Source organism: Brassica napus, chromosome A4, assembly GCF_020379485.1.
Source record: "Brassica napus cultivar Da-Ae chromosome A4, Da-Ae, whole genome shotgun sequence".
Taxonomy (NCBI): Eukaryota; Viridiplantae; Streptophyta; class Magnoliopsida; order Brassicales; family Brassicaceae; genus Brassica; species Brassica napus.
The window spans coordinates 14,401,623-14,426,056 of record NC_063437.1 but is presented as its reverse complement, the minus strand read 5'-3'; the positions used below and the strand labels follow the sequence as shown (position 1 = coordinate 14,426,056).

At 36.2% G+C, this 24,434-nt stretch overlaps 5 protein-coding genes and 1 long non-coding RNA gene across 8 annotated transcripts; 2 read left to right on the top strand and 4 right to left on the bottom strand.

Annotated features, from left to right (window-relative positions):
- Positions 1 to 397: 397 nt before the first annotated feature.
- LOC106446800 lies at positions 398 to 2,933 on the top strand. Its single transcript, XR_001288842.3, has 2 exons — positions 398 to 1,929; positions 2,036 to 2,933. It is a non-coding gene; the product is annotated as an uncharacterized LOC106446800 (long non-coding RNA).
- Positions 2,882 to 6,045, bottom strand: LOC106446799 (probable cyclic nucleotide-gated ion channel 12). Of its 2 annotated transcripts, none has more exons than XM_013888592.3 (8): positions 5,878 to 6,045; positions 5,210 to 5,643; positions 4,812 to 5,015; positions 4,401 to 4,702; positions 4,217 to 4,328; positions 3,890 to 4,126; positions 3,416 to 3,810; positions 2,882 to 3,338 (listed from the first exon to the last, which is right to left on the bottom strand). In XM_013888592.3, the coding sequence occupies exons 2-8, from the start codon at positions 5,624 to 5,626 to the stop codon at positions 3,056 to 3,058; spliced, it is 1,950 nt and encodes a 649-aa protein (XP_013744046.2). In that variant the 5' UTR covers positions 5,627 to 5,643; positions 5,878 to 6,045; the 3' UTR covers positions 2,882 to 3,055. The 2 variants fall into 2 exon arrangements, with proteins under 2 accessions (XP_013744046.2, XP_048633714.1); XM_048777757.1 differs by lacking the exon at positions 5,878 to 6,045 and adding an exon at positions 5,742 to 5,760.
- Positions 6,046 to 10,152: 4,107 nt separating this feature from the next.
- LOC106449986 (oleosin Ara h 15.0101) lies at positions 10,153 to 10,964 on the bottom strand. The gene has a single exon (XM_013891641.3). The coding sequence runs from the start codon at positions 10,809 to 10,811 to the stop codon at positions 10,371 to 10,373; it is 441 nt and encodes a 146-aa protein (XP_013747095.1). The 5' UTR covers positions 10,812 to 10,964; the 3' UTR covers positions 10,153 to 10,370.
- Positions 10,965 to 11,723: 759 nt separating this feature from the next.
- LOC106446802 (endoribonuclease YBEY, chloroplastic) lies at positions 11,724 to 14,953 on the bottom strand. Its single transcript, XM_013888596.3, has 12 exons — positions 14,497 to 14,953; positions 14,181 to 14,432; positions 14,009 to 14,104; positions 13,582 to 13,759; positions 13,439 to 13,507; positions 13,251 to 13,351; positions 13,042 to 13,134; positions 12,877 to 12,948; positions 12,641 to 12,760; positions 12,519 to 12,569; positions 12,247 to 12,435; positions 11,724 to 12,068 (listed from the first exon to the last, which is right to left on the bottom strand). Exons 1-12 carry the CDS (start codon positions 14,887 to 14,889, stop codon positions 11,901 to 11,903), a joined length of 1,782 nt encoding a protein of 593 aa, XP_013744050.2. The 5' UTR covers positions 14,890 to 14,953; the 3' UTR covers positions 11,724 to 11,900.
- Positions 14,954 to 16,351: 1,398 nt separating this feature from the next.
- On the top strand, positions 16,352 to 19,739 carry LOC106446801 (receptor-like protein 32). Its single transcript, XM_013888594.3, has 3 exons — positions 16,352 to 18,488; positions 18,684 to 19,422; positions 19,534 to 19,739. Exons 1-3 carry the CDS (start codon positions 16,664 to 16,666, stop codon positions 19,568 to 19,570), a joined length of 2,601 nt encoding a protein of 866 aa, XP_013744048.2. The 5' UTR covers positions 16,352 to 16,663; the 3' UTR covers positions 19,571 to 19,739.
- A 138-nt stretch (positions 19,740 to 19,877) lies between these two features.
- Positions 19,878 to 23,009, bottom strand: LOC106446803 (tryptophan--tRNA ligase, chloroplastic/mitochondrial). Of its 2 annotated transcripts, none has more exons than XM_013888598.3 (15): positions 22,812 to 23,009; positions 22,630 to 22,746; positions 22,479 to 22,575; positions 22,315 to 22,356; positions 22,138 to 22,227; positions 21,945 to 22,067; positions 21,770 to 21,841; positions 21,585 to 21,697; positions 21,455 to 21,476; positions 21,298 to 21,363; positions 20,988 to 21,044; positions 20,715 to 20,761; positions 20,548 to 20,629; positions 20,362 to 20,451; positions 19,878 to 20,249 (listed from the first exon to the last, which is right to left on the bottom strand). In XM_013888598.3, the coding sequence occupies exons 1-15, from the start codon at positions 22,856 to 22,858 to the stop codon at positions 20,118 to 20,120; spliced, it is 1,197 nt and encodes a 398-aa protein (XP_013744052.2). In that variant the 5' UTR covers positions 22,859 to 23,009; the 3' UTR covers positions 19,878 to 20,117. The 2 variants fall into 2 exon arrangements, with proteins under 2 accessions (XP_013744052.2, XP_013744054.2); XM_013888600.3 differs by having other exon boundaries at positions 22,479 to 22,566.
- Between the last annotated feature and the right edge of the window lie 1,425 nt (positions 23,010 to 24,434).

Genomic DNA, 24,434 nt, shown 5'->3' with positions numbered 1-24,434 from the left:
TTAATTATTTACTCGATAATATAAATCTATGAAGATAAAATTTTAATTTTTAAAAAACTTTCTAAATTTGTGAAATATTACAATATCTTTTAATATGACAATAAAATAATACTTTACTAATCTTTATATATATAGTTACGATTTTAATAATGAAATAATAATCCGAAAATATATATATATAGAAGAAGATACAAATATTTGTGAAAATTTGAAACAATTTATTCAATGAAAAATATACCGTAAACTTATTTTGTTTTAAAAATTGATAGACACATATATATTACAATATATACCGATTTAGAATTGAAAACAAAATGTTTATATAAAAATAAATGAAAACAAAAACCCGCGCAACCTTATTAAAGTAGAAGTACTTTTAAGAAAAAATTGGAAACATGGATAACAGTACAAAAAAATATTGTTTGGAAACATAGATAACAGTATATTAACAAAAGTAATGAGCTTAGGTTATTAAGAAAAATTGGAAATCCATTATAGAAACTATATATCTTGGTCAGCCTTAAAATATACGAAAATTGTACAATCTAATTACCTAAAAATATATATTTATATAAAAATCTCTACTTACAACAAATATGTATTTATATAAAAATAAAGTAAACATCCGTGCGGATGCACGGATCAAAATCTAGTATACTATTAAATTAGCAAAAATTTACCAAATAAATCTTTAGTCTCACGAGCTCAACAAATATAACTCTTATGAAATGTACATAAAATATAATAGGAGAGATTAGGTATGGGCATCAGGTCTTCTGGTCGGGTACGAATCGGTTCCTTTCAGGTCTAGGTTTTTAGCATCCTAAATATTTGGACATAACTAGGTATTTAAAATTTTCTGGTTCAGATTCAGGTCGATTCATGCGGGATCCAGGTTCATAATTTTTGGGTACCTATAGAATACCTATAAGTTTTGGGTACTTAACGGGTCTGAATTGGTTTGAGATTTTTAGGACTCGAAAAAGACTTGAAGTACCCAAAAACTCAAAACTACTGCAAAACACAAAAAAATACCCGAAAACACAAACAAATACCTGGAAATATTTAAATTCCCAAAAAAAACACAAAATTTTACCATAATTTGACATGAGAAACCGAAAATACCTAAAAACATTTTCTAATACCCAATTTTTTTTTAATTTAAAATTTTACTCGAAACTCGAAAGTATAGTCGAAAACCTGGATCTGAAACTTAAAATATTATTCATATTACTGAAAACACATTCGAAACACCAAATATATATCTTAAATACCAAAATATACTTAGTATACACAATATATTTCAAGTACTTTGGATACCCGATTGAGTCTTGGGTAGGACCCGGAATCGAATAGGGACCGCAAGTTGAAGAAAAAAAAAATCAAATATGTACTTTTCCTTGGACTTGGATCCAAACCAAAGCTATATTTCCGGGTCGATTTTGGTTTGATTTTTCGGATCTGGTAACATGTTCAGGTCTAAAAAGAGTTATGTAAGAGTGTATATACAAAATTTAATATAAACCAATTCATAAATTATATGATTTTAAACAAATGTCCTTCTTCTATATACTGACTTTGTAACATAATAATGTACATCAATTCCAAAATACTAATTCACAAACTTTGTTTACAATCCAAAATAAAACCCGTGCTTTCGAATCGCGGAACAAAATCTTGTTAGTTTCAATTAAAGTAGGTTTGAAAACAAAATAGTCTAGAGAAAACGATCCCATCAAGATCATGAGCAGATTGCCGGAAACAAAATGGTGCTCGACTGAATTCTAAATTAGCTGCAAGAATTACTCTTATTCATGTCTCATCTATCTCCCCACCACCCAGTCAAATCACATCATCGGCATTGATCGCTCTATTTCATCATCCGTTGCAGCCCCTGATTGATGTTGTTTGTCCGATTTGTCTACAACCGTAAGATAAGACTTTGATCTCCTTTTTCTCCTTCTTCCTCGTGATGGTCTGTCACAAGATGTGACAGTTCTGATCTCTGATCTTTTTTCTCATCTTTGTTAACTAGTAAGAGTACTGCAGATTTTTGGTTGTGTGGCTGCCTCCTTCTCTTTCTTCTATATCCGGATCTTTGTCGTCCAAGGAAAATGTGAGGACCGGTTGTGGATTTCATCTCTTTCTATTGTAATGCTTCTAGGATTTTTTTTTGCTTTGTTAATATGATCTCATTATGCTTTCTGATTGTGATTGTTTTGTTGATGTACTGAAAATTTGGTATTGGGAATGATTGAACAAATGTAGAAAAAGGTATCGCGGATGTCAAAACTAACCGGTTGTATGATGACTGAATAAATGTATAAAAGTAGGTATTGCGGATGGGGAGTAGCACAGATCAACGATGAGTAATGTGGATGAGGTGATTAGTGGTTGTGTGAATATTGTGCTGACGTTCTGGTATAGAGAATGCATATCTCATGAGGAAGAAAAGCATGGTGTGCTGCACATCTCATGGAGGAAAAAACACATTTAGTATGGAAGTTTCCAAGTGAGTAAACGTGGTTGTTGAATCAGAAGAGCGTTGTGATTGATCGGCACACAAAGTTAAAAAGGGAGATTAAAAATGCAAGCAGGAGCTTGTAGATGTCAATGGTATGCCTTGAAGTATCTGCTGGCATAGTCGCTGAAGCAGAAGACTGTAAAGTGGTAAAGACCATGTGGAATCAAAAAGCTGAGCTGAAATCGTGTAAACTTGGAGAGCAAGTGTGTATCTTGGAGAAAAGACAAGAGGAATCCCCAAGTTTATGACTTAAAAGAAAAAGAATAAGTGCAATTCCAAGAAAAAGAAAGTTATTGATATGGAAAATGTCCATAAAAAGTTTTATGGTTTGGGAATGTGGAGATTAGTAGATTACTATTTAACAGAAATGACCCCATAACTAATTAATACCAAACATTATGTTCACATTTCCAAGTCTGTCCACAAATTTTTCTTACCAAAATCAGACGACCACATAACTAACGTGTGTAAGCTCACTCATGCCCAATCATACACTACTCTATATCATTTGCTTTGAAGTATTCACTTTGATTAATTCTTTGAAAACTCAGGATCAGCTGGTTTATGAGGTATTGGGGGTAACATATGTGGAGATATGGAACAATTTGCTGCATTTTTCTGTCGATTTCGCAATGCTTTGGATACAAATCTCGACACATATAGAGCTGCTCCAATATTGAGTTGTGTGCCTTGTGGGATATGATTATAGTCCCTTTTGGCGTGTAAGATCCTAGAAAGCTTCCTTTTGTAATGTTCCCTCCATGCTGCCTGTATGAAGCATGCCGCCCATAATCGCCAATGCGCTGAATAGAACCTGAAAAAAGGGAATTACATGCTCACTTTGAAGGTAGTAACAAAGTAAAGAACCTGAACTTCTATTCGAAGCCTTGCCTGAACATGTGTCTGAGCCTACTGCTGTGAAAGCGATTGAAATGAGAAGCTACAAACTTAAGATCATCATGCAAGAGGATGAAGCCTTCAACATCCGTCAGAGTCAATACTGATCGGTCTGAGGTGGGGAGGCTAGAAGAAGAATGTGGATCAAGAACCCAAAAGAGAAGATCTCCACATATGTCACCTGCTTGGAGGTACGATGAATCATAGTAGCCAGTTATATCACTAGACCCGATCATACTTTTCAGGCTGCCTTTAGTTATAATCAGCATTTCTGCAACCGGGTCACCCTCTTTCACTATATAGCTATTAGCTGAGTAGAACACAGACTTCACGCGGTCACACAGTGCTTCTAGCAACCAACTATCATCCATCATGTTGAACCACGGAACCTGACAAGTCAAAAAACAATAAGTTAACAACTATAATAAATTCACAAATCAATCAATAAAAAAAAAAAATAGAGCTTACACTGTTTAAGAGAGTAAGGTAAAGATGGCGTTTGGTTTCAAGCCTGAGGTCTTTAGGAAGGCTATGAAGAAGAGCTTCCTCTTCGATGCCTCTAGTTTTTCGCCATTTGTAGTTCTCATATCTCCTAATGCGTTCCTTCAAATACTCTGGTAGCATCCGATTTGACATCCATTTTTCAGTGTCTCTCTTTTTCTCCTCCATTTCATCCAATCTTATTGTAGTTGATTGCAAATACTTCTACGATCACCCAAAAAAAAAAAAAAAAATCTTCTAAGCATCAGCTCTATGAGATAGAAAAAAACTATATGCCATTTATGTGCATTTTACCTGAATGTTTCCAATGAGTACAGCAAACAAGAGTAAACCAGAGACGCAGATTATGAGAGCAAAAACGATATCCCCTACAGAGTTGCTTGTCTTTAGATTTTGTCCTAAAGCACTGTGAATATTAAACAACATGTTCAGCTATGAAACTTTAGATATCACAAGAGATGGTTGAATTTTCACATACCTAATATTTCGTAGACCCCACCAAAAGCAGTAAAAAAACTTCCTTGGGAAATCCCTTGGCTTTGACTCTACGATCCCTGACCTCAATGCATCAGTGTACATACCAAAGTTGAAGACCGTAGACCCTATGATTTGGTCAGGGTCGATTAATGGGCATGTAGTATTCAGATAGCGACCGTTGTTTTCGCGACCTCGTGCACAATACTGATGTCTGAGATTACATCCGGATATCTTAGCACACTCTAGACGCCAGCATTTATTTTTCTTTTCTACTGAACTCACGTACCAGAAAGCCCCAAACACCTGACCCGTCATATATGCATATCACAATTGTAACAATTTTTGTTGCTTCATAACAAAATAATAATAATAATAATAATAACAGTGGGAGCAATCAAGAGAACAGACTTACATGACTGTGCAACATGTAGAGGAAAAGATTGAAAGCAGCACCAACCCACTTTGTTTCTGCTATTGTTCCAGAGGCTCTTGTCACTTCTTTTAAAAGCGGGTAGATACGGATGATTCTTGGTATATATTGAGTGAGTATAATCCATTTCAGTATTGCTTGTGACACCAGCGAGTCAGACCGGTGAATAAGAATGAGAACCACAACCTACAATATTTTCCATTCCACACCACTAATCACGATAACAAGAGAAGAGATATTGTTTTTTAATATCAGGAGGTTCGGAGCCGAAGCCAGTAATCCTCAAACCCGAAACTACATCATGTAATATTAGTTTGTTCCAGCCATGGTAAAAAACAGATTTTATGATGGAGAACACTCAAGAGGAAGTGAACACACACCTGAGGGATGGGAATAACGGAACAAATATCAACAATGAAGTGAAAGAAGAAGAGTCTTTTCCTCATAGCCTTAGAATGCACAATTAACTCGCCTCGTAAAGACACTTGAGAACGAGGGGCTATGAACTCGGTGATGAAATTAAAAATGATGTGAATCACATAGAATGTGTCGATAAAGGTGCGAATGGCCGAAACTACTGCTGCAAGCTTCTTGTCGAAAGTGAAGCAGAAGTTAGGAGAATCAATCACAGGGATGAAGAGAAACAAAGGATCAACACCCAATGCAACAACGCAAACTAACAAGATTGCCTTCCTCCAGTTTTCAAGAGTATTTAGAGTTTTATAAACCTTCTTTAACTGTCCTCTAACACTCTTGATATTCTCATGTACAGATTGCATCGTTGAAGCTCTTTCCATTTTTCCAGTTATCAAACCTGCACCAACAAGGTAAAGTCCATGGAAATGAAAACTAAACTAGAAATCACTTTGCAACAGAGTATTTTGACTTTTTACTTTACACTAATTCGATTACATGTAAACGAGAACTAAACTAGAAACCAATATGGACCAATCAGTACTTTGACTTTTTAGAAAAAAACAAAACTGCAACACTAAGAGAGACTGATACTCTCGATTAAGGTCGATCAGATGGATAGAGAAAATGAAACCTGGCAGTCAGAAAATGGATGAGGAGGATGCATGATTCCTCCTTCAATGATTGGAAAATGGATTAATGTTCAAAACTTTCCCAAGCTTCTTCAGAGATTTTTCAAAGCAGCAACCAATGGGAGAGGAAGAGGATGCAGAGTTTTCAACATCTCTAGTACGAAAACAAATAAAAAGTCAAACTGAGTGGTTTAATACAGGGGGCCAACTTGAACCACCTCAATAAATTTATTTGTTTTTCTTTGTCGACCAATAAATATTTTTGTTGATTAGTGATTACCCATCAATGCTATATATTAATTAAGAATTTTGATTTATTATGATTGGATGAAATCAAGTTTTGATAAATCTATATATTAAGGGGGGCCTATTGAAAATGAAATTTGTGTGGAATCAGAAAAATTTTGAAGTTCAAAGATTTTTAAGAATCAAGTAGATTTGATGAATTTTTGCCATATGTATTGTATAAATTGTCATTGATTATGATTGATTAGCATGAATTTCCATATATGTTTTTCTTTCCAGATTTATCTTTCTATAAAAATACTTCTAATTTTTTTATTTCAAGAAATATAGTTATTTGATGTTAAAATATTTTTTTTTTATTTTTAAATATTTGAATTTGTCTTGTTTGATTTTTTAAAGTTTTCTAAGGTCAACCTATGATTTTTTTCATGATTCTTGATCATGTTATCTTTAAAAAATTTGCTATCTTTAAATTTCTTTTTACAATTATCTTTTACATGACAACAAGAATGTAATACAAAACTTTTTGTGCTTGTATATTTGTGTTTTTTGTTACCTAGATTCTAAGAATCTTATGAGTATAGATGATATTTGTAAAGTTGAGTGTTATGAGTAAAATTAGAGAGAATTTATGTCCCAATAACAAGAGAGTTTACTAGAATTACAAAATCAATAAAAACTAGACTTTTTGAATAACAAAAGATTTTATATGGAATTTAAAAGTCAATAAACCAATAACAAAGGATTCTAACAAGATTGTAAGAATACATAAACCAATAACAATAGAATTTCTAAATTTTATAACTCCTTCAAAATTTAACTACCAATAACCCCCCCTAATACATTCTCCTTCCTTACTTTTTAGTTTTGAAATGGATTAGCACATGGGCTTTGAAGCATGATCTACGGTTTTATTAATCTTGTTCATCTTCAAGTTTAAAGATATGGATTATTAGCACATGGGTTTAACTAATCAAGATGACTCGTGTCTTTTCGTAAGCGGTAATCTTAAACTAATAACCTGTACGGCAATGTTGGGTCAGTGACCCATTCATAAAAACAATCATATCATCCTTAAAAGGTAGACCACTGCAAAAAAAAAAAAATATATATATATATATATCATTCTCCCCTCGCTTACTTTTCTATTTAAACGATATGACGAAAATATTGGAGAGCATTACATGTAGACATACTTTGGGCTGGGTATATAACACTTTAAAGTACTTTATGCTGGTGGTGTACTTTTGGCCTTCTGTGTTGAGTTGAGATTCCCATCATACCCCTGTGAGTATTAATAGTTACGACCAAGTTTATAAAAGGTAAACACTAGTTAGAGTTCTCTTGTTGCAATTAATTGGTAACTTTATTGAGTGGTGGACTTTCGTAATAGCCGTTGGATTAAAGATAATAAAGAGAAATCTGAGGGCTGAGGTTAGTAAGTATTATGCGTTTCTTCTTGCTAGTGTTCGAACACACACACACGTTTTGTTCTGGATAAGGTGTGGTCAAGAGATTAATGGTTGACGACATAATTTTGTATGCAGGTTTGGTGTGGTCAAGAGAGGTAGTGATGTGGGCAGAGTTAGAAGTGTTGAGGTCATGGCTAGAGAGTGTGTGGTCGTGGCCAGAGATCGTGTGGTCATGGTTAGAAACCGTGTGGTTAAAGTTACGTAGAACATTCCTAAGGAGATAGAGGATGTTGGGTCTGAAGTAGATCTTCTATTGTTTCCTTGGATACCTGTTAGTGATGAAGAGCCGTTCAAGTAGATGTGAGATTTAAGAACAGTTAGATTTAGAATTTGAGACATCAAAAGTAGAGAAAAATACAAAAATTGGAGAAGATGTGTAAGGCAACAAATGCTTTTTGGTTTGGAGTAGATGTTCAATCTTCTCCTGGGATATCTGTCAGTAGCAAAGAGTCGTTCGGGTAGATTGGAATCTCGGCAGGAAGTGTCGCTGTTATCTACGGCCACATGAAGGTAGAGTGGAAATTAGATGAGATTTAGGGTTTACAACATAGTAATAGATCTGAAATTGTGACAATTAAAGAAAGTTAAAACCTGTCATTTTTGGGGAAGAAGCCAGATATTGATTCGGTTTGGCAACCGCAAATCTTCGCCGGACTATGACACAATCAAGTAGACGCGATTGGTTTCGTATCGTGATTGATGTCGAAGAGAAACAGTATAATTGATGGTGGATTTGATTGAGGAAGAAGGAGAACATAGACTACTCAATTGGAAATGGAGAATTCAATCGGTTTGATGAGTTCAAGAAATTAGAGTTTTGGAGAAAATTAGCTTTGGCAAAATAATGAAAAAGAAAGTGCTTAATTATGAAAAAAAGGAGAAAAGTAAATAGATAATGACCGGTCCTAGTTTGCTCGATTTAGAATACAAAGGGTATTGGTGACTTTTCATTGCTTAGAAGTACCTCACATGCTGTAAGTATGTCAAAGTGTAATGGGGAGGCTTAAAAGTATGTCTAAGGGTAATATTTTTCAAAATATTGGGAAAGAGGGAGCAACTTTACTTTAAACCTCAGGTATTGACGAAATATTTTTGTAACCATTTACCCACCGAAAACCAAGCTCAAGTTTATACAACTCGTTATCCAAGCTATGAATAGTATAAGCAAATGTTTTGTACGTAGTACCACAATAATTGCTTACCGACAAATATCAAAGTTTACTTTGTGACATGTACAACGAAGAGACAATAACTGCTTGTAATAGGGCTGTTCAATCCGGATATCGGTTCGGTTTCGGTTCGGTTTTTTTCGGTTTTCGGTATTTCGGTTAGTAAAATATAACTACCATTCTAAATCCATATTTACTTCGGTTCGGTTCGGTTTATATACCGTCGGTTTTCGGTTTATTCGGTTTTATACCAAAAACATAATTATTTTGTTTGAGATCATATTATATGAATTTTAGAGTCATATTGTCAACACAGTCATTTATTAAGAATATATTACATGTTCAAATAAATAAACAAAAAAGTAAAAATGCTTCTACCATCAAATAAAATAATCAAATCTATAACTAAAATCAAAGTTTGAAAATTTGAAAATAAAAATATGAAACAAAGCAGAAACATGAAAGAAAAGTTTTTTCACTCTTCCATATTTAGTGTTCATTAAAGTCATTCTTTTTCAATTAAAAATTTTCCATTAATTATTGTCCATCAAATTTATAATCTTCATATTAATTTAGTGAAAACTAAAATAACAAAAAATCAAAAAAAGACTTAGAAAATAAGATGTCTGAATAAAATAAGATGTCTGAATTGCGATGTATTGTTATTTAGTTATAGTTCAAGTGTTTTACAAATTAAGGTTTTTTATTACTATAAAATTATGGTAATAGTTATTAACACAAATTTAACTTATGTAACAAATAGATTTTCATGTATTGTTATAAAATAGATACATACTTACATGTTTCTACTTTTAATCGGTTTTGTTCGGTTTATTCGGTTTAATCGGTTATATACCAAACCATATTCAAATCCTACGGTTTTTATAAAATTATATCCATTCGGTTTATATGGTATATACCAAAACCAAACCATATTGTCTATTTCGGTTCGGTTCGGTTCGGTACGGTTCGGTTTTACCATATTGAACAGCCCTAGCTTGTAACATAAAAAAAAAACACTCTCAGGAAGAAAAAGCCTTGAACAAACGAAAATCAAGTGGCAGATAGTTTTACGAATTAGCTCTTTCCGAAAAGGTTTTCCAATCGTTTTTATTCAAGTTGGACATTTAAAATTTTCGTACACTAAACGGGGTATTGAGTACTCTTATCCAAAAATGTTTGGTACGTGTTGGTTAATATCTTTGTATAAGTGATATATACTCGGTTGAAATTATATTTGGAGATAAACATGTATTTATTATATTTGGAGATAAACATAGTTCGTTAAGTTAGGATTATTTTACATGTACAAAAAGTGCATAGGGGCCTCATTATACAGCATCTAGTTGAAAACAAAGCATTATCAGATCTTTTTCAAAAATTAACAATATCATCTGGAAGAAACTTCATATATTTATCCAAGAAGATCATATCTATTTTGTCCCAAACAGATGGCCAGTACGTAGGCTTAAAGAAAGAAAGAAAAACGCATTCGTAGGATAAGTTAAAACATTAAAAGAAAAGTTAAGGTGGCGAGCTGAAACCATAAAAAAAATCCAAAATTGAACACAAATTAGAAGTTGCATAGATCTATATAGCATTTATTGACTAATAAGGAGCTGTTGTGGTTTGGTCCGTTTGGGGCTGAGCATAATGTCCCAACTCTTTAGCCTTCTCCGAAATCATCATCCTCGCGTAATCCACTTTATCCGCTCCCATGGGATGTTTTCCGGTGACGTACCTATAGATCCACGATAAAGCCGTCGCTGCCGCCACCCCACAGCCACCGGAAAACAAGAATCCCGCTGTCAAAAGGCACATTGTTATCACCGCAGGCACAAGCACGGGGCTAAAAAGAACCATCAACGGCGTCGCTACGACTAGACCGATCACGGTTCCGGTGAGCGTTAATCCCGAGAGCACGAGCAGTGACATGCCGATCGTCGCCGCCGTTAGGAATCTCACGGTTTGCCGTGTCGATGGTGAGGATGATGATTCGTGGAGATTTCTCGTCATTGGTTGCTGATGTTGTTGATGAAGATCCGCCATTTTCTCTTTTTCTGTTTTGTTTGTTTATGCTATTTTGCGATTTGTGAAGAATGAGAGCTGAGGAATATATAATGGGAGAGGTAAAAGGAGAGGCTTGGCGAACGATGAAGCGGGATATGTGCGCGTGTGAAGTGGACAGTTAGTCAATAGAGCAGAGTGTCACGCGGGCGTGTCAGCTCTGCATGGAGTTACCTTGACGAGGTACCTACACGTGCTTATTCCGTTTCGAATTAAATCAACGTTCTTGAAGGCAAATTGGGCTACTAGTTGGGCCTGTCTTGATGAGAGTAGAGAGTCGCAGGCATTTGAAGAGACGCAGGCTAAAAGCTTATCAGTATTTTTCTTTTGGTAAGATTATCAGTATTTAATAAAATAAAATTAAGATTTTGGATAGTTTTTTAACAAATAACTCTAAACAAATAATTTTTTTTTAATACGAATTATAGTGTAAACTGAGAAACCGTAGTTTTAGTATGTTATGAAAACAAAGCATAAAATAAGCAGATATGTTATGAATAAGCTTAGAAATAATTTTTTTGAATTTACATTATATTATTTCTAAGCTTACTTAAAACATATTTGCTTAAGTAAGCCATTTAATCGTGATAAAAACTACAACTTTTAAATAAATCATTTTTAAACAAGCAAGGTTAATTCTCAATTTTTAAACTAAAATTAAAAAAAATTATATTTGTGTTAACCAAGTTATTTTGAAATTTGTTCCGTTACATATGACGAACAACACTATGACGGGACTAAAATGACTTGATTAATGAATTTATCAGTTTTATTTATGTTTGATTAAAATGTTAAGACTAAAATAACTTGTTTTTAATTGAAGATGTTTGGTTTATTTTTGAAAGTTGGGGATTATTTTATCAATTTTGCCATGTGTATTGTTGTCTTTAGTCGTAGTCCTAATCATACTTTAATAAATTGCTTAAAACAAGTCTCTGCCATAAATCAATTTCTCAATAAGAATTGAACAATGTTTCTTTTTTCTATCAGAAGAATAGCCTAAATGAAATTTGGCATCTCTTGTTGTAAAAGCTGGAGTCGAGTGTGAAATTGTGGTGGTGTGGGTAGAACTCAGAAGGCATATCGGTAAATGGCATCAGCAACACCGTCTTCGTCGTTGCTCATACCAATCACATCAGCCACGGCCTTTGTCTTTTCTGCACCGTTGCTCATAACGACTCCCAACGACGCTAGTTCCAGCATCTCCATGTCATTTTCCCCATCCCCTATCGCCATTATCTGATACAATAAAATCCCATTTGCCTCATCAGCTACATTTACTTAATTAACAAATATATCAGACAAATCCAGTCTAATATTGACTTTTTACAAATCTCTACCGAACTAGAAGCAAATAGACACTTCAGGTCTGTTCGTTTTGAGTAAGATTCATTTATTTCTAGTTTTCTGTTTTTACCTCATTCGGTGAAACGCCCAAATGGCTGAGAAGCATTTTTACACCGTTGCCTTTGGAGGTTCCGGGTGGGACGATTTCTAACATGTCTGATTGAGCTTGAACGACACTGGCACGGTCTCCCGTTGCTTCTGACCAATACGGACGGATAACAGATGAGACCCCCTCGGTGGTGTCCATAAATATCACTTTCTTCGGATACACAAAGAGAACCGAACTTCAGTACATAGGCTTATACAAGAAACCAAAATCAAATTTCTGAGTCCACGAGTTACCTGAATGTCAGCTTCAGCTATAAGTTGATCAACCGACGATATGATCTCGGCCTGTTAGAGATTGTGTAAGAACCCGACAAGGAATCAAACTAGAAGGGAACTGTGTTTTCACAGAAATCTACCTTTGGCTCATTGTAAGTTGTGTGAAGAGAGTCGACAAGAGGATGGTCAAACAATGTCAAGCAGCGATCCTGGCTGAATGCAATGAGAGGAATCCCATGCTCCAGAGAATAAAGACACGTCTGCATATCACAAACCAACATTCCTAAATATCTGAAATAGTATAATGAATGTTGTGAACTAAACCGAGGGTGTGACAATAAAATATGTGCTAGAGTACAAATCATTAGTGGATTACCTCTCTGCAGACATCCCGGTCCAAGTTTCCTCTATACACTTCTTTCCCCTGTCTACCATAAACAAGTAATCCCTGTAATCAAACAGAGATTTCGTGAGATATATAAAATCAAACATATACAATTAGAAATGTGCATGTCATTACTGGTCAAGGAAAATAAGAGACCTGAACGAATACGCCTGGAGAGGACTCTGAAACAATGCCATCGCGTCCAGCTAGATCAGCCATTTTCAAGATTCTCATCGCACCTGGGCGAGACTGTGACAAAAAAATGATGTTAGCCATAGCCAACTCCAAAACATTCAGAGGCAGAACAAGTAACAGAAAAGAAAAGGGAAGAGTGTTATCGGATGGATATACGGTTCTCTTCGCACCTTCCCCGTAGCTATCACGACTTTAAGTCCCCTCAGCGTGGCTTCTTTTAAAGCTTTCGCATTAGCTTCTGAAATCTGACTTTTGCTGTTAAGCAGTGTGCCTAACATTCACATTATGATCCGATAAGATAAGAGAAGAAAACCAAAAAAAAGCAACAACTACAGATTGTTGAATAGGTAAACCTTACCATCCATATCACAGAATATATAGGAGAACTTGGGTCTGTAGAATCTTAGGCCGTCCCCTTTCTTCCTGTCTTTTAACACTAGTCTTAGCACAAAACAAGCAGAACAGTAACCAGGAAGAGAAATGTAAAAGGAGGAAAATTACCATCTGATTTCTCCGGCAGAGGCTTAGCTGTTTTCTCAATGTCATATGCACTCTGAATGAGTCCTTTCCCTTTCCACCCAAGGCTCTTTAGCAGCAACTCCTCTTCCTCCTCCATTTCTTTCTCAGCCTCGTCGCTGATCTCATGATCAAACCCCAGTAAGTGTAACATCCCATGTATCTTTAAGATAAAACATAAAAGGTAATCAGCAAAATGAGGCTGCAACACAAATCACATCAAGAATATATTAAAAAGGATCCTTCCCTTCTTATACTTTCTAGAGATTATTGAAACACAGCACTGACTTCTTACATGGTAATAACAAAGATCAAGAACTATAGTTCTAAGAAAAAGAAATCAAATTTATCCAAACAAAACTCTTAGTAATTCACATTTAACTTGTATATTTCAGAACAACAGTAACATTACCACAAGAATGCGTATCTCATCAAGAAGAGAGTGACCTCTCTCAGCAGCCTGCCTCGCAGCCGTCTCAACAGAAATGACGATATCTCCCATCATAAGCTACACCACCAACAATGTATAGATTAGTTTTAGCCATATTCGGTAACCACACTGAGTGAACATCTCTCTAACTTACAACGGGAAGTTTGAGTTCAGGGACGTGCTGCGACATGGAAAGCACATCAGTAGGATGATCTTCACCCCTCCACTCTTTATTGAGTTTACAGATGAACTCATCGTTGCAAAGCATCACAGATAACTCAACGGTTTCAAACCCACCAACGTCTTCTATATCAGTTTCTCTCGTTTTATACTTGGAATCTTTCAAACCGTTGAAGGCCAGCTTCATCGCCATGGGAACATTGACACGAAGCATCTCCGCAATATTCTACAAAAAGAATGATTATAATAAGCTAAATCTGAATTTTCGAGTAGCGTCAAAGACTAAGAACCTGAATCTCGGTATCGTCAGGAAGCTGCTCTTCGATGCAGATGCTCACGCTGAGCTCGAGTTCTTGCTTTCTCTTAGGCGCTCTCTTCCTCATCTTCCTGTACTCTCTCCTCTCCGCGAACACGCGACCCGCTGCTGGCTTCGGAAGCTTCCAATCTCCTCCTCCGACGATATTGCGTAGGGCGTGGAATCTCCGGTGGAACATGGAAGAGGAATCGGAGGAGGAAACATTGAGAAGATTCGGTGTGGTCGCAAGGGCGATTCTCGGAGAAGAGCGAACGAGTAGGGGCTGGAGGACACGGGCGTGGTGGTAGAGAGATGCGCGTGTCATTGCACGCGCTTCTGCGGAGAAGAGACGGTTATGGCGGAGGATTGGGGAGAGACGAGAGAGCATGGAGGAGGGAGGCGGAGACTGCACTAGTCTCCAATTTTGCTAAATGTGTGGAGAGACTACAAACCGAATCGAACCGAGGTTATTCGAATTTAAACCGAATCGAGAGATTTTTATCGAATTGAGTTTTATCATGAACCAAACAGTAAACAATAGTTTTTGTATCCTCTTTCAACGAAACTAGGGTGATAGCCTTATCTTCTGTTCGTCGGTGTTTATTCCAATTGATCTCGGCTCAACTAAGCCTCTGGATTTTGAACCAAACCGAAATTTCGATTAGTTCGATGAGAAGTTTGGTTCGATTCGACAAGTTTATAAAATACTTTGGTTTTTGGTTAATTGGTTAGTTTATTTATTTATTTTTTTTTTAAATTGTTAACCAAATTTTGAACATAACTAACCAAATTTTTGAGCTGAAATTACCTGAATTTAACCAAAATATTATCGAAACAAAAAAATTCAGTCATTTTGGTAAAAAAAGAAAAATTAAACCGGACTAACAAAATACTGAACTGAACCGACCCAAACTTTTTTCCGATTCAATTCGGTGAATTTTGGTCAAACCGAAATATCCAAATTCTGAACTACCCTACTTGAATTACTTAAACTGTTCGAACCCACATGCCTAGGCTCACCTTTGAGTGTACTTTGAATAGCTCAAATAAGGTTAGACCATGAGACATTTGGTGAACACAAACTAAATTATACCCATACGTGACACGCCATGCATAGCCAGTATGGTTTAGTTTCGTTTTAAATACATGTTCGGATATGTAGATTATATAGGGGGTTGCAAAACGAATTATCCCCGTTCAATTCAGCTCACCTTATGATGAGTTCAAATCTTTCATAGCTCAAAAGTTTCATGAAGGCGTTGTGGAAAAAATATTTATTATTAGATTTAACTCTTCCTATATTTCTTTGATCAAGCATAATTGAGTCTTCGTGATTGTACTGTTTACATTGGGGTCCTCGCGTTCGTGGCTTGGGTCCTCGCATCTCTAGGCCATTGACCGGTTCGGCACTCTCGAAGTCTGTATAGCCGGTTTTGGATCGGTTTTTAAATGGTTTGTGTTCTAAATCCGTTCTTCGATAGCGTTTGTGTGTTATGGAGGTGACGGTTATAAGTTTCGAGAAGATCATCGCGACCTAGCTACTCCATAGACGACACGGGAACTCCCGACATCCGAGACGACAAGGAGAACCTCACTTTTTCGTGATCATCATTGACGGTTGAGAACAAGAATCGATTTCTTAGAGTTGCTAGAAACAGACTAGCGGAATATACCGGGTTTAGTGGGTGGACGAAGCTAGTGTTGTAATTGGTAGACTAGGAAGCTTTTGTTTGAATCGAGCTCGTAACCGAAACCTATTTTCGTTTATCGAACTAATTTATAATATATTTCTTCAAAAAAAAATGGAGTCTTCGTGCTTGTACTGTTTACATTTTTGTTATTCTTCGCTTATGTGGAATATGTTAGCTTGCAGTTGGTTTTAGACAAGGACATATGAACTTTCCAGTAAAACAACCAAAATGTATAAAAATCGAGAATTCAACACAAAAGACTTTTCACCCACCCTTTCCAACTTCAAGAAGACTTGGTAGAAAAACTATTAGTGAGTCAACTTGATTGAATTTATCTTTATAAAATATATTATACAATTATGTATATATAAATAGATGGTTATGCAAGTATGCAACCATAATACCATCTCAAATTTTCATCTCTACTTTTTCATTGTTAATATTCAGCCAAACTATCATACATAGAAAAAAATGAAAGGCTCTTGGAATTCAAGGAGTATCATTCATATTACTCTTCCTTTTCTTCTCTTTTTCATTTATAATTTCACGGCCGTGTTTACAGCTCCTGCTCGACACTTGTGTCATCCTGTACAAAGAGATGCACTTCTCACGTTCAAGAACGAGTTTGAGATAAAGAAACCTTGTTTGGACGGCATTCGTCCCAAGACGGAGTCATGGGCAATTAATAGTGACTGTTGCGATTGGGATGGTATCACATGTGACACCAAGTCTTGGGAAGTGATCGAGCTAGACCTTAGTCGCAGCTGCCTCCATGGTCGACTTCATTCCAATAGCAGTCTTTATAAGGTTAAAAACCTAACCACTCTCGACCTCTCATATAATTATTTTAGTGGTCACATCTCACCTTCTATTGGAAATTTTTCTCATCTTACCACTCTCGACCTTTCTAAAAATTATTTTAGTGGTTGGATCCCTTCTTCAGTTGGAAATCTTTCACATCTTACCATTCTTGATCTTTCTGGTAATGATTTCATTGGTGAGTTGCCATCTTTTGGCAGTATGAACCAGATGAACCTCTTAAGCGTTGAATTCAATAAACTTAGTGGCAACTTCCCACATTCCCTTCTCAATCTTGAAATGTTATCGGATTTATATCTCTCCCACAATCAATTTACTGGCACACTTCCTTCTAACATGAGTTCACTCTACAACTTGGAGTACTTTGAGGCATGGGACAACTCTTTTAGTGGAACTCTCTCTTCTTCTCTATTCACTATTCCTTCTTTGACTTATGTTGATTTGAGAGATAACCAACTCAAAGGTACTCTTGAATTTGGCAATATATCTTCACCATCTAAATTAACATCATTAGTCCTTGGCAATAACAACTTCATAGGACCCATCCCAAAATCCGTTTCCAAATTAGTAAACCTTCAAGACCTTGACCTTTCTCGTTTAAACACTCAAGGCCCGGTTGACTTTAGTGTCTTCTCGAATCTCAAGTTGCTTCAACTTCTTAATATATCCCATTTAAACACCCCCACTACTGTTGACTTGAATGCAATCTTACACTCGAATCTCAAGTCAATCTTCTTACTGGATCTCTCTGGGAACCATGTTTCAACCACCAACAAAAGTTCAGGTGTGAATCATCATTTGCAAATGATAAGTCAGTTGTACTTGTCAGGATGCGGTATCACCGAGTTTCCTGAGCTCTTAAGAACCCAAAAAAAATTGACGAATCTCGACATTTCCAACAACAAAATCAAAGGTCATGTTCCTGGATGGCTATGGACACTACCAACTTTGAATTTTGTGGATCTTTCCTACAACATGTTCATTGGTTTTGAAAGATCAACGAAACTTGGACTATCTATGCAGTACTTGGTTGGCTCCAATAACAATTTCACGGGTGAGATTCCCTCTTTCATATGTGATATGCGCTCTCTAATCACTCTTGATTTGTCTAGCAATAACCTCAACGGTGTCATCCCTCATTGTATGGGAAACCTCAAGAGCAATATTTCATTTTTAAACCTTCGTCAGAATCATCTTAGTGGAGATCTTCCAAATAACACATTTGCAAGTCTAAGGTCGCTTGATGTCGGGCATAACCAACTCACGGGTAAGCTTCCAAGATCTTTGATCCATTTCTCAACTCTTGAAGTTTTGAATGTGGAAAGCAACAGAATCAGTGACACCTTTCCTGTCTGGTTGAGTTCCCTAAAACATCTTCAAGTTCTTGTCTTACGCTCCAATGAATTTCATGGACCGGTACATCAAGCCTCATTTCCTACGTTGAGAATCATAGACGTATCAGATAATCACTTCAATGGTACGCTTTTTACGATTATGAAAATTATTTTTGTAAAAGAAAATAAGATTTTGAGACTGTTATAATAAATTCGGAAAATATTGTAAATTTATTCATTCATATGATCAATATACAATCCTAAACGGATATATTTGTATCAATTCGTTTTTTTTTGCTCTTAAGTTTCCTAAATTAATCAGCTTTTGTTCTCAACAGGAACTTTGCCTTCAAATTACTTTGTGAACTGGAGTGCCATGTCATCACTTAAGGCTAACGAAGATCGGTCTAAAGAAAAGTACATGGGAGATTCTTTTGGCTATTATCATGACTCAATGGTTTTGACGAATAAAGGTATAGAGATGGAGCTGGTACGTATTCTTAAAATCTACACCGCACTCGACTTCTCTGGAAACAAACTCGAAGGAGAGATTCCACGGTCCATCGGTGCATTAAAAGAGCTTCATGTGCTCAACTTATCATACAACGCTTTCACCCATCACATCCCATCATCTATGGGAAACTTGACAGCTCTCGAGTCACTGGACGTTTCCCAAAACAAGCTTTCCGGAGAAATTCCACAAGAGCTAGGGAGCCTCTCGTATCTTTCCTACATGAACTTTTCTCACAATCAGCTTGTTGGTCTAGTACCAGGAGGCACTCAGTTTCGGAGACAAAAGTGCTCTTCGTTCGAGGAGAACTCTGGACTCTTTGGTCCGGCTCTCGATGAAGTTTGCAGAGATATCCACGCGCCTGCACCACAGCAGCATGAAAAGTCGAAACCAGAGGAAGAAAAAGAAGAGGTGGTGAGTTGGGTGGCAGCTGCGATAGGATTTGGACCTGGTGTTGTATTTGGATTGACGATTGGGTACATATTGTTCTCATGCAAACAAGAGTGGTTCATGAACGTTTTTGGTCGAAACGAACGCAGAAGCTCCACAATGCTAAAGGCTAAAAGGTAATGTTCTGAATTTGTAAGAATACAAAAACTCTATTTATAATAATGAAATGGTCTGGAGAAATCACCAAAATTAAATGAAACTAACGTATCGAGTTATATTTATTATAGCCGTTTTAAAACCCAAGCTGCTCGAAGAGGACAATGAATCAACCAAACCAAGTAAACTGCAGAGAAAGAAGCTTGCCGAGAAAGCAACGTAGCTCCTAATATTCTGGTTTTGTATGTAGTTTGGTTTATCATGGTCTTAGTTTCCGGCTTGGCTTAGTGTGTTTCTTTTTTACGTTTGTCTTTGTATTTGCACAAATCTGTAGATTTTGAACCACACCAACATGTATGTGTTTACTTCTCATCTTTTGACAGATAAACATCCCTAAATTCATCATTGATCCAACATAGCTAGGTGTCAGATAGACCTAAAAGCAACCCTACTCAAGAACCTGAAATTTTGTGAATATTTTGAATCGTAGAAATATTATTCAGATCAAAAACGTTTTTGCAATAATATGCTTCTATTTCAAGAACAATGCTTATAATGAAAATGAGCAGTATTTGGCCGAACTAATTCAAGAATTCAAGAATTAAGAATCAAGAATCGTTTGGCTACCTTAACTCTTTTTCTTCCACCAAAAACAAAATCTGTACTCTCTTTTTAGAAAACTTGGAACTTAGAAACCAACCATTGGCACTATTCCTCATATATAGAACCCCATCGCTTGTTTTAAATTGCGAATTGTGACTTCTGCTATCTCCGTGGCTTTGTCCGCACCTTCTGTCAATACTTTATCCAAATACGCTGACTCTGCTGTTATCTCTTGATAACGGACCTGCATACGAAAACATATACCAAACCAAATAACACATTACGTGGATGAACTTAAATGGTACAAACTTGAAAGTATTTGATTGAGTTTAAAAGTTTTTTGACTTTGCAGAGACCTGGATTGGACTAAGATGCTCGACCACAGCATCCGTAAGGAGAGGCTTAAATGTGCCCCAGCTCATATCTTTGCATTCCTCCATCACTTCCTGCAAAAAATGTTCCCCGGTGATTATGATTATGACTAAAACGAGAAAGTAAAGCAATCTTTAAGATTCAAAACCAATTATTTCTTTTCTTCATACATCTTTTGTCTTGCCAGAGACAATCTGATATACAGAGAGGAGATTGTTGCACTCTGGTCTCTCGGCATTGTCATATTCAAGGCTGTTGGAAACATCAACTTTTGAATTTAGATATCTCAATTTTAAGCTAAAATAGTAACAAGAAAGAGAAAATAATTAGCACTCACCCTACAAATGAATCTGTCTTGCACCGTTTTATCTTATCCGCAATCAACTACATAATTTTTGAGAGGATGAATTTAGATTTAGTAGCAGACGAACTTCACTTACAGCCAACATGACAGAACTCTACAAGAATATGTGTGTGTGTACATTACTAATCACCAGGCACACATATTTATCTGAGAGCTTGAGCATATATGGGTTGTATGTCATTGTAAACTAAAGAGTTTTCACAGCTTTCATATAGATGGTGACAACGGCCAGTTAATTTTACTTACATCTTTTGAGTCGAGGAGATTGATCCGGGACTGATCAGAAGGTGCAGACTTGGACATCTACAAGATTACAATGACGGTAAGGAATTCCTCTAAAATTATCTGACTACAAAACTGTATCCGGACCACATGTAGGGACGCAAGTCACAGAAGTGTTAATCATTACAACTTAACAATAACCACAACATATTTCCAATAGGATACGTTTAAAATGTGATTTATTTCTTTAACACTAGGACCAACAGTGACGCAACTGCTGAATGCAGAAAGAAAATAAAAACAACAAAAGCTTTAGTTTAGAAAACATTTCTACCTTGGAACGACCATCTGTAAGAGACATAACTCGGGCTCCAACTTGTGGTATGAGTGGTTCTGGTATCTACAAAACAGGATAGTTTATTAAACCGATTAACCATCTGTGATAATCAACAAAATTAATGAGCATAGACAAAGCATTTGGAAAGTCTCACCTTAAATATCGAACCACCACGGCTAAGGAAAATTAAGCCATTAGGAAGCATGTACAAAGCATAGATCATAAGCAATTGAATTGAACGGTATACTTAATATTCTAAAATGAAGAAAGCAAGATTTATATACCCTCCAAGCTTCTTCCACTTCCTTCCACCATATAGATTATTCACACGCTGTGCCAGGTCGCGGGCAAGCTCTAGGTGCTGCTTCTGGTCCTCACCCACAGGGACAAAATCCGACTGCAAAAAAAGCATTTCTTTTATTTTACTAGTGTTCCTTCTTTGTTACACTAATTTTCAGATGACACTCACCTTATACAAGAGGATATCAGCAGCCATCAGAACTGGATATGTTAACAAAGACACAGAAGCATTCTCACCCCCCTGCCACGCAAAAAAAAGAGATCAAAATCAAAATGGAATCAGTAAACAGAATCCTCTATGTATACAATCACATAACATGAGGATACAAAAACATTAAACGCACCTCCTTGCGAGATTTCTCTTTGAACTGAGTCATTTTCTGTAGCCAACCAATAGGTGTGGATGAACTCAGAAGCCACATTAAGTCCACATGAGCGCGGACGTGAGATTGCACAAACACCGAAGCCTACAAGGACACTCTTTTTGATAAGTTATCTCAGATCTTCACATAAAGAGTTAAAATAAAAAAAACGAACCTTAGAAATGTCTACACCACATGCTAGATAGAGCGCTGCGGTATCCCTAGTTGCCTTTCTTAGTTCTTGCGGGTCATATGGTAGTGTTATCTACATTGGTCAATACAGATAAACTAAACACAAGGAAATATTACTACCTATACTTAAAACTTTAGAAAGGTTTTGATTGGTACATACCGCATGAAGGTCTACAATGAAAAAGAGTGTTTCATATGTATCCTGCAGACATTTAAACACATAAAGCCTGAAACAAAAGAGAGATGAATATTTGTAGCAACAAGAGAAAAATAAACGCATTTCCTTAAAGCCTTTAACTTCACAACAATAGTGGAGGTACGTACCTGAAGGGCGACCCAGTTCTTGATAGCGCCTAGATAGTTTCCCAGGTGAATTGAGCCTGTAGGCTGGACTCCAGAGACCACACGTTTCCTGCTAAAACTTCATGGAATCAAAAGAATGCAATTAACAAGAAGCCAGAGACATGAATTTTACCTTACAGAAGGAGAAGTCTGGTCGGAGCAATAACATCGGAATCTTTGTCTGGTTAGGGGGAGAGAAAGAGGGTTTGGGTGTCTGAGAAATCTGGTGCTGTAGCCGAGACGAGAGAACCTGGAAGCAGAAGAATCAAAAATGGAATATGCATTTGAAGAGTGAGGGAGGGAGGGAGGTGAAACCTGGAGGAAGAGAGGATGAGGGAGTGAGAGAGAGTCGCGTGCGCCATTCTTTAGCTTCTCTCTCTTTCTGATGACACGAGAGAGAGAAAGAGTCAAACCATGTCTGTGTCTCCCTTCCCCCTTTGGATATTAAACCAATTCTATCGCTTGTGAACCGAACCAAAATGCTCAAACCGAATTGCAGTTTCTGAATCTGCAATCGACTTAAAATTTCTACAATACACAACGGAACCCATACTTGACTTGGCTTTGTCGGAGTAATTTTTGTTAGGACCATACTTGACTTACTTGAAGTACTGGAAATTTCTTTTGATAATTTGCCTTGGCTTGCCTTGCCTTGCCTCGTTAATTGTTAAACCAAGTAATTATCTTTTGATTACATATAAAAAAACACATATTCTAAAATTTTATCATCTAAAAGTCACATGAATTTTCAAGGAAGTAGACAAAAATGAAAATAAGCATTCAAAATATTGAAAGATCATACGAAACTCATTGTTCTTCCATTTTACTTCGATGCTTCAAAAAAAAAATTATCTACTTCTTAGTCATGTTTTGCTCCTGCAAGAAAAAAACGTTTTGTTCATGCAATAAAAAGTTCGTAAATGCAAACCAAACATAAGTGATAATATGATGAATCTTATATTGCAAGTAACAAATATTTTTTTTTGACGAAATTTCAAATTTATTGATCTATTATGATGAAGAATTACATTTACAAAAGAATCAGACTATAAAAAATATATTTGTGTAAAGTAAATAAAAGAGAAGAATCTAGCTTCCATCTAGCCTGTTACTTGGAACCAACTCTAACCAACTCTGTAGGAGGCAAGTAACAAGTATTATTTAGCAAGTAACTAGTATGTTATAAAACGAGTAATAAGTAACGAATAACGAGGCAAATATCAAAAAATGAAACGATATTTGATATTTGTCTTGTCTTTGCAAGTAGTAAATACTTGCCTTGTTAACAGTAAGTATTCGGTTTTTTAAGGCGAATACGAGTCAAATCACGAGTATAAAACGAATATCGAGTAATGATGTCCACCTCTACACACAACGGAACCCATCTTAAATTTTATTAAACCAAATGAAATTAACCATACTAATTGAACTAGCCAAACTTCATTAAAAATATAAAATCCTCTTAAATAAGTTAGTTTTTTTTTTTTTTGAATTAATGTTATGATTCAAAAAAGCCTGTATACAACTTGTGCTTCCTTTCTTATATGAGAACTTTACTACCCCCCCCCCCCTTTCTACATATAGCTTTCTATTTACAATCTAGTAAGAAACCAATATTGCATTAGCTGCTTCATTCCCTTTGCTCCATCTCTTCTCATCAAAGTAATCTTGTTTCTTATTCCCTTGTCGACTAGCTTTTTGATTACTGGCATAGGTAACAGCTTCTCGCCATGCATCAATCTGTTACGCTCACTCCAGACTGCATATAATACTGACTGAAAAGTATACCGTATACAGAATCTACTCATCTTCTCCCTCTTATCATCCGCAATGATCAACAAAATCTCAGACCAAACATTAGTGTATGAACTTCCCAAGACTCCCTTTACGATGAACTCCCATATCTGAGAAGTATACTCACATTCAAAGAATAGATGG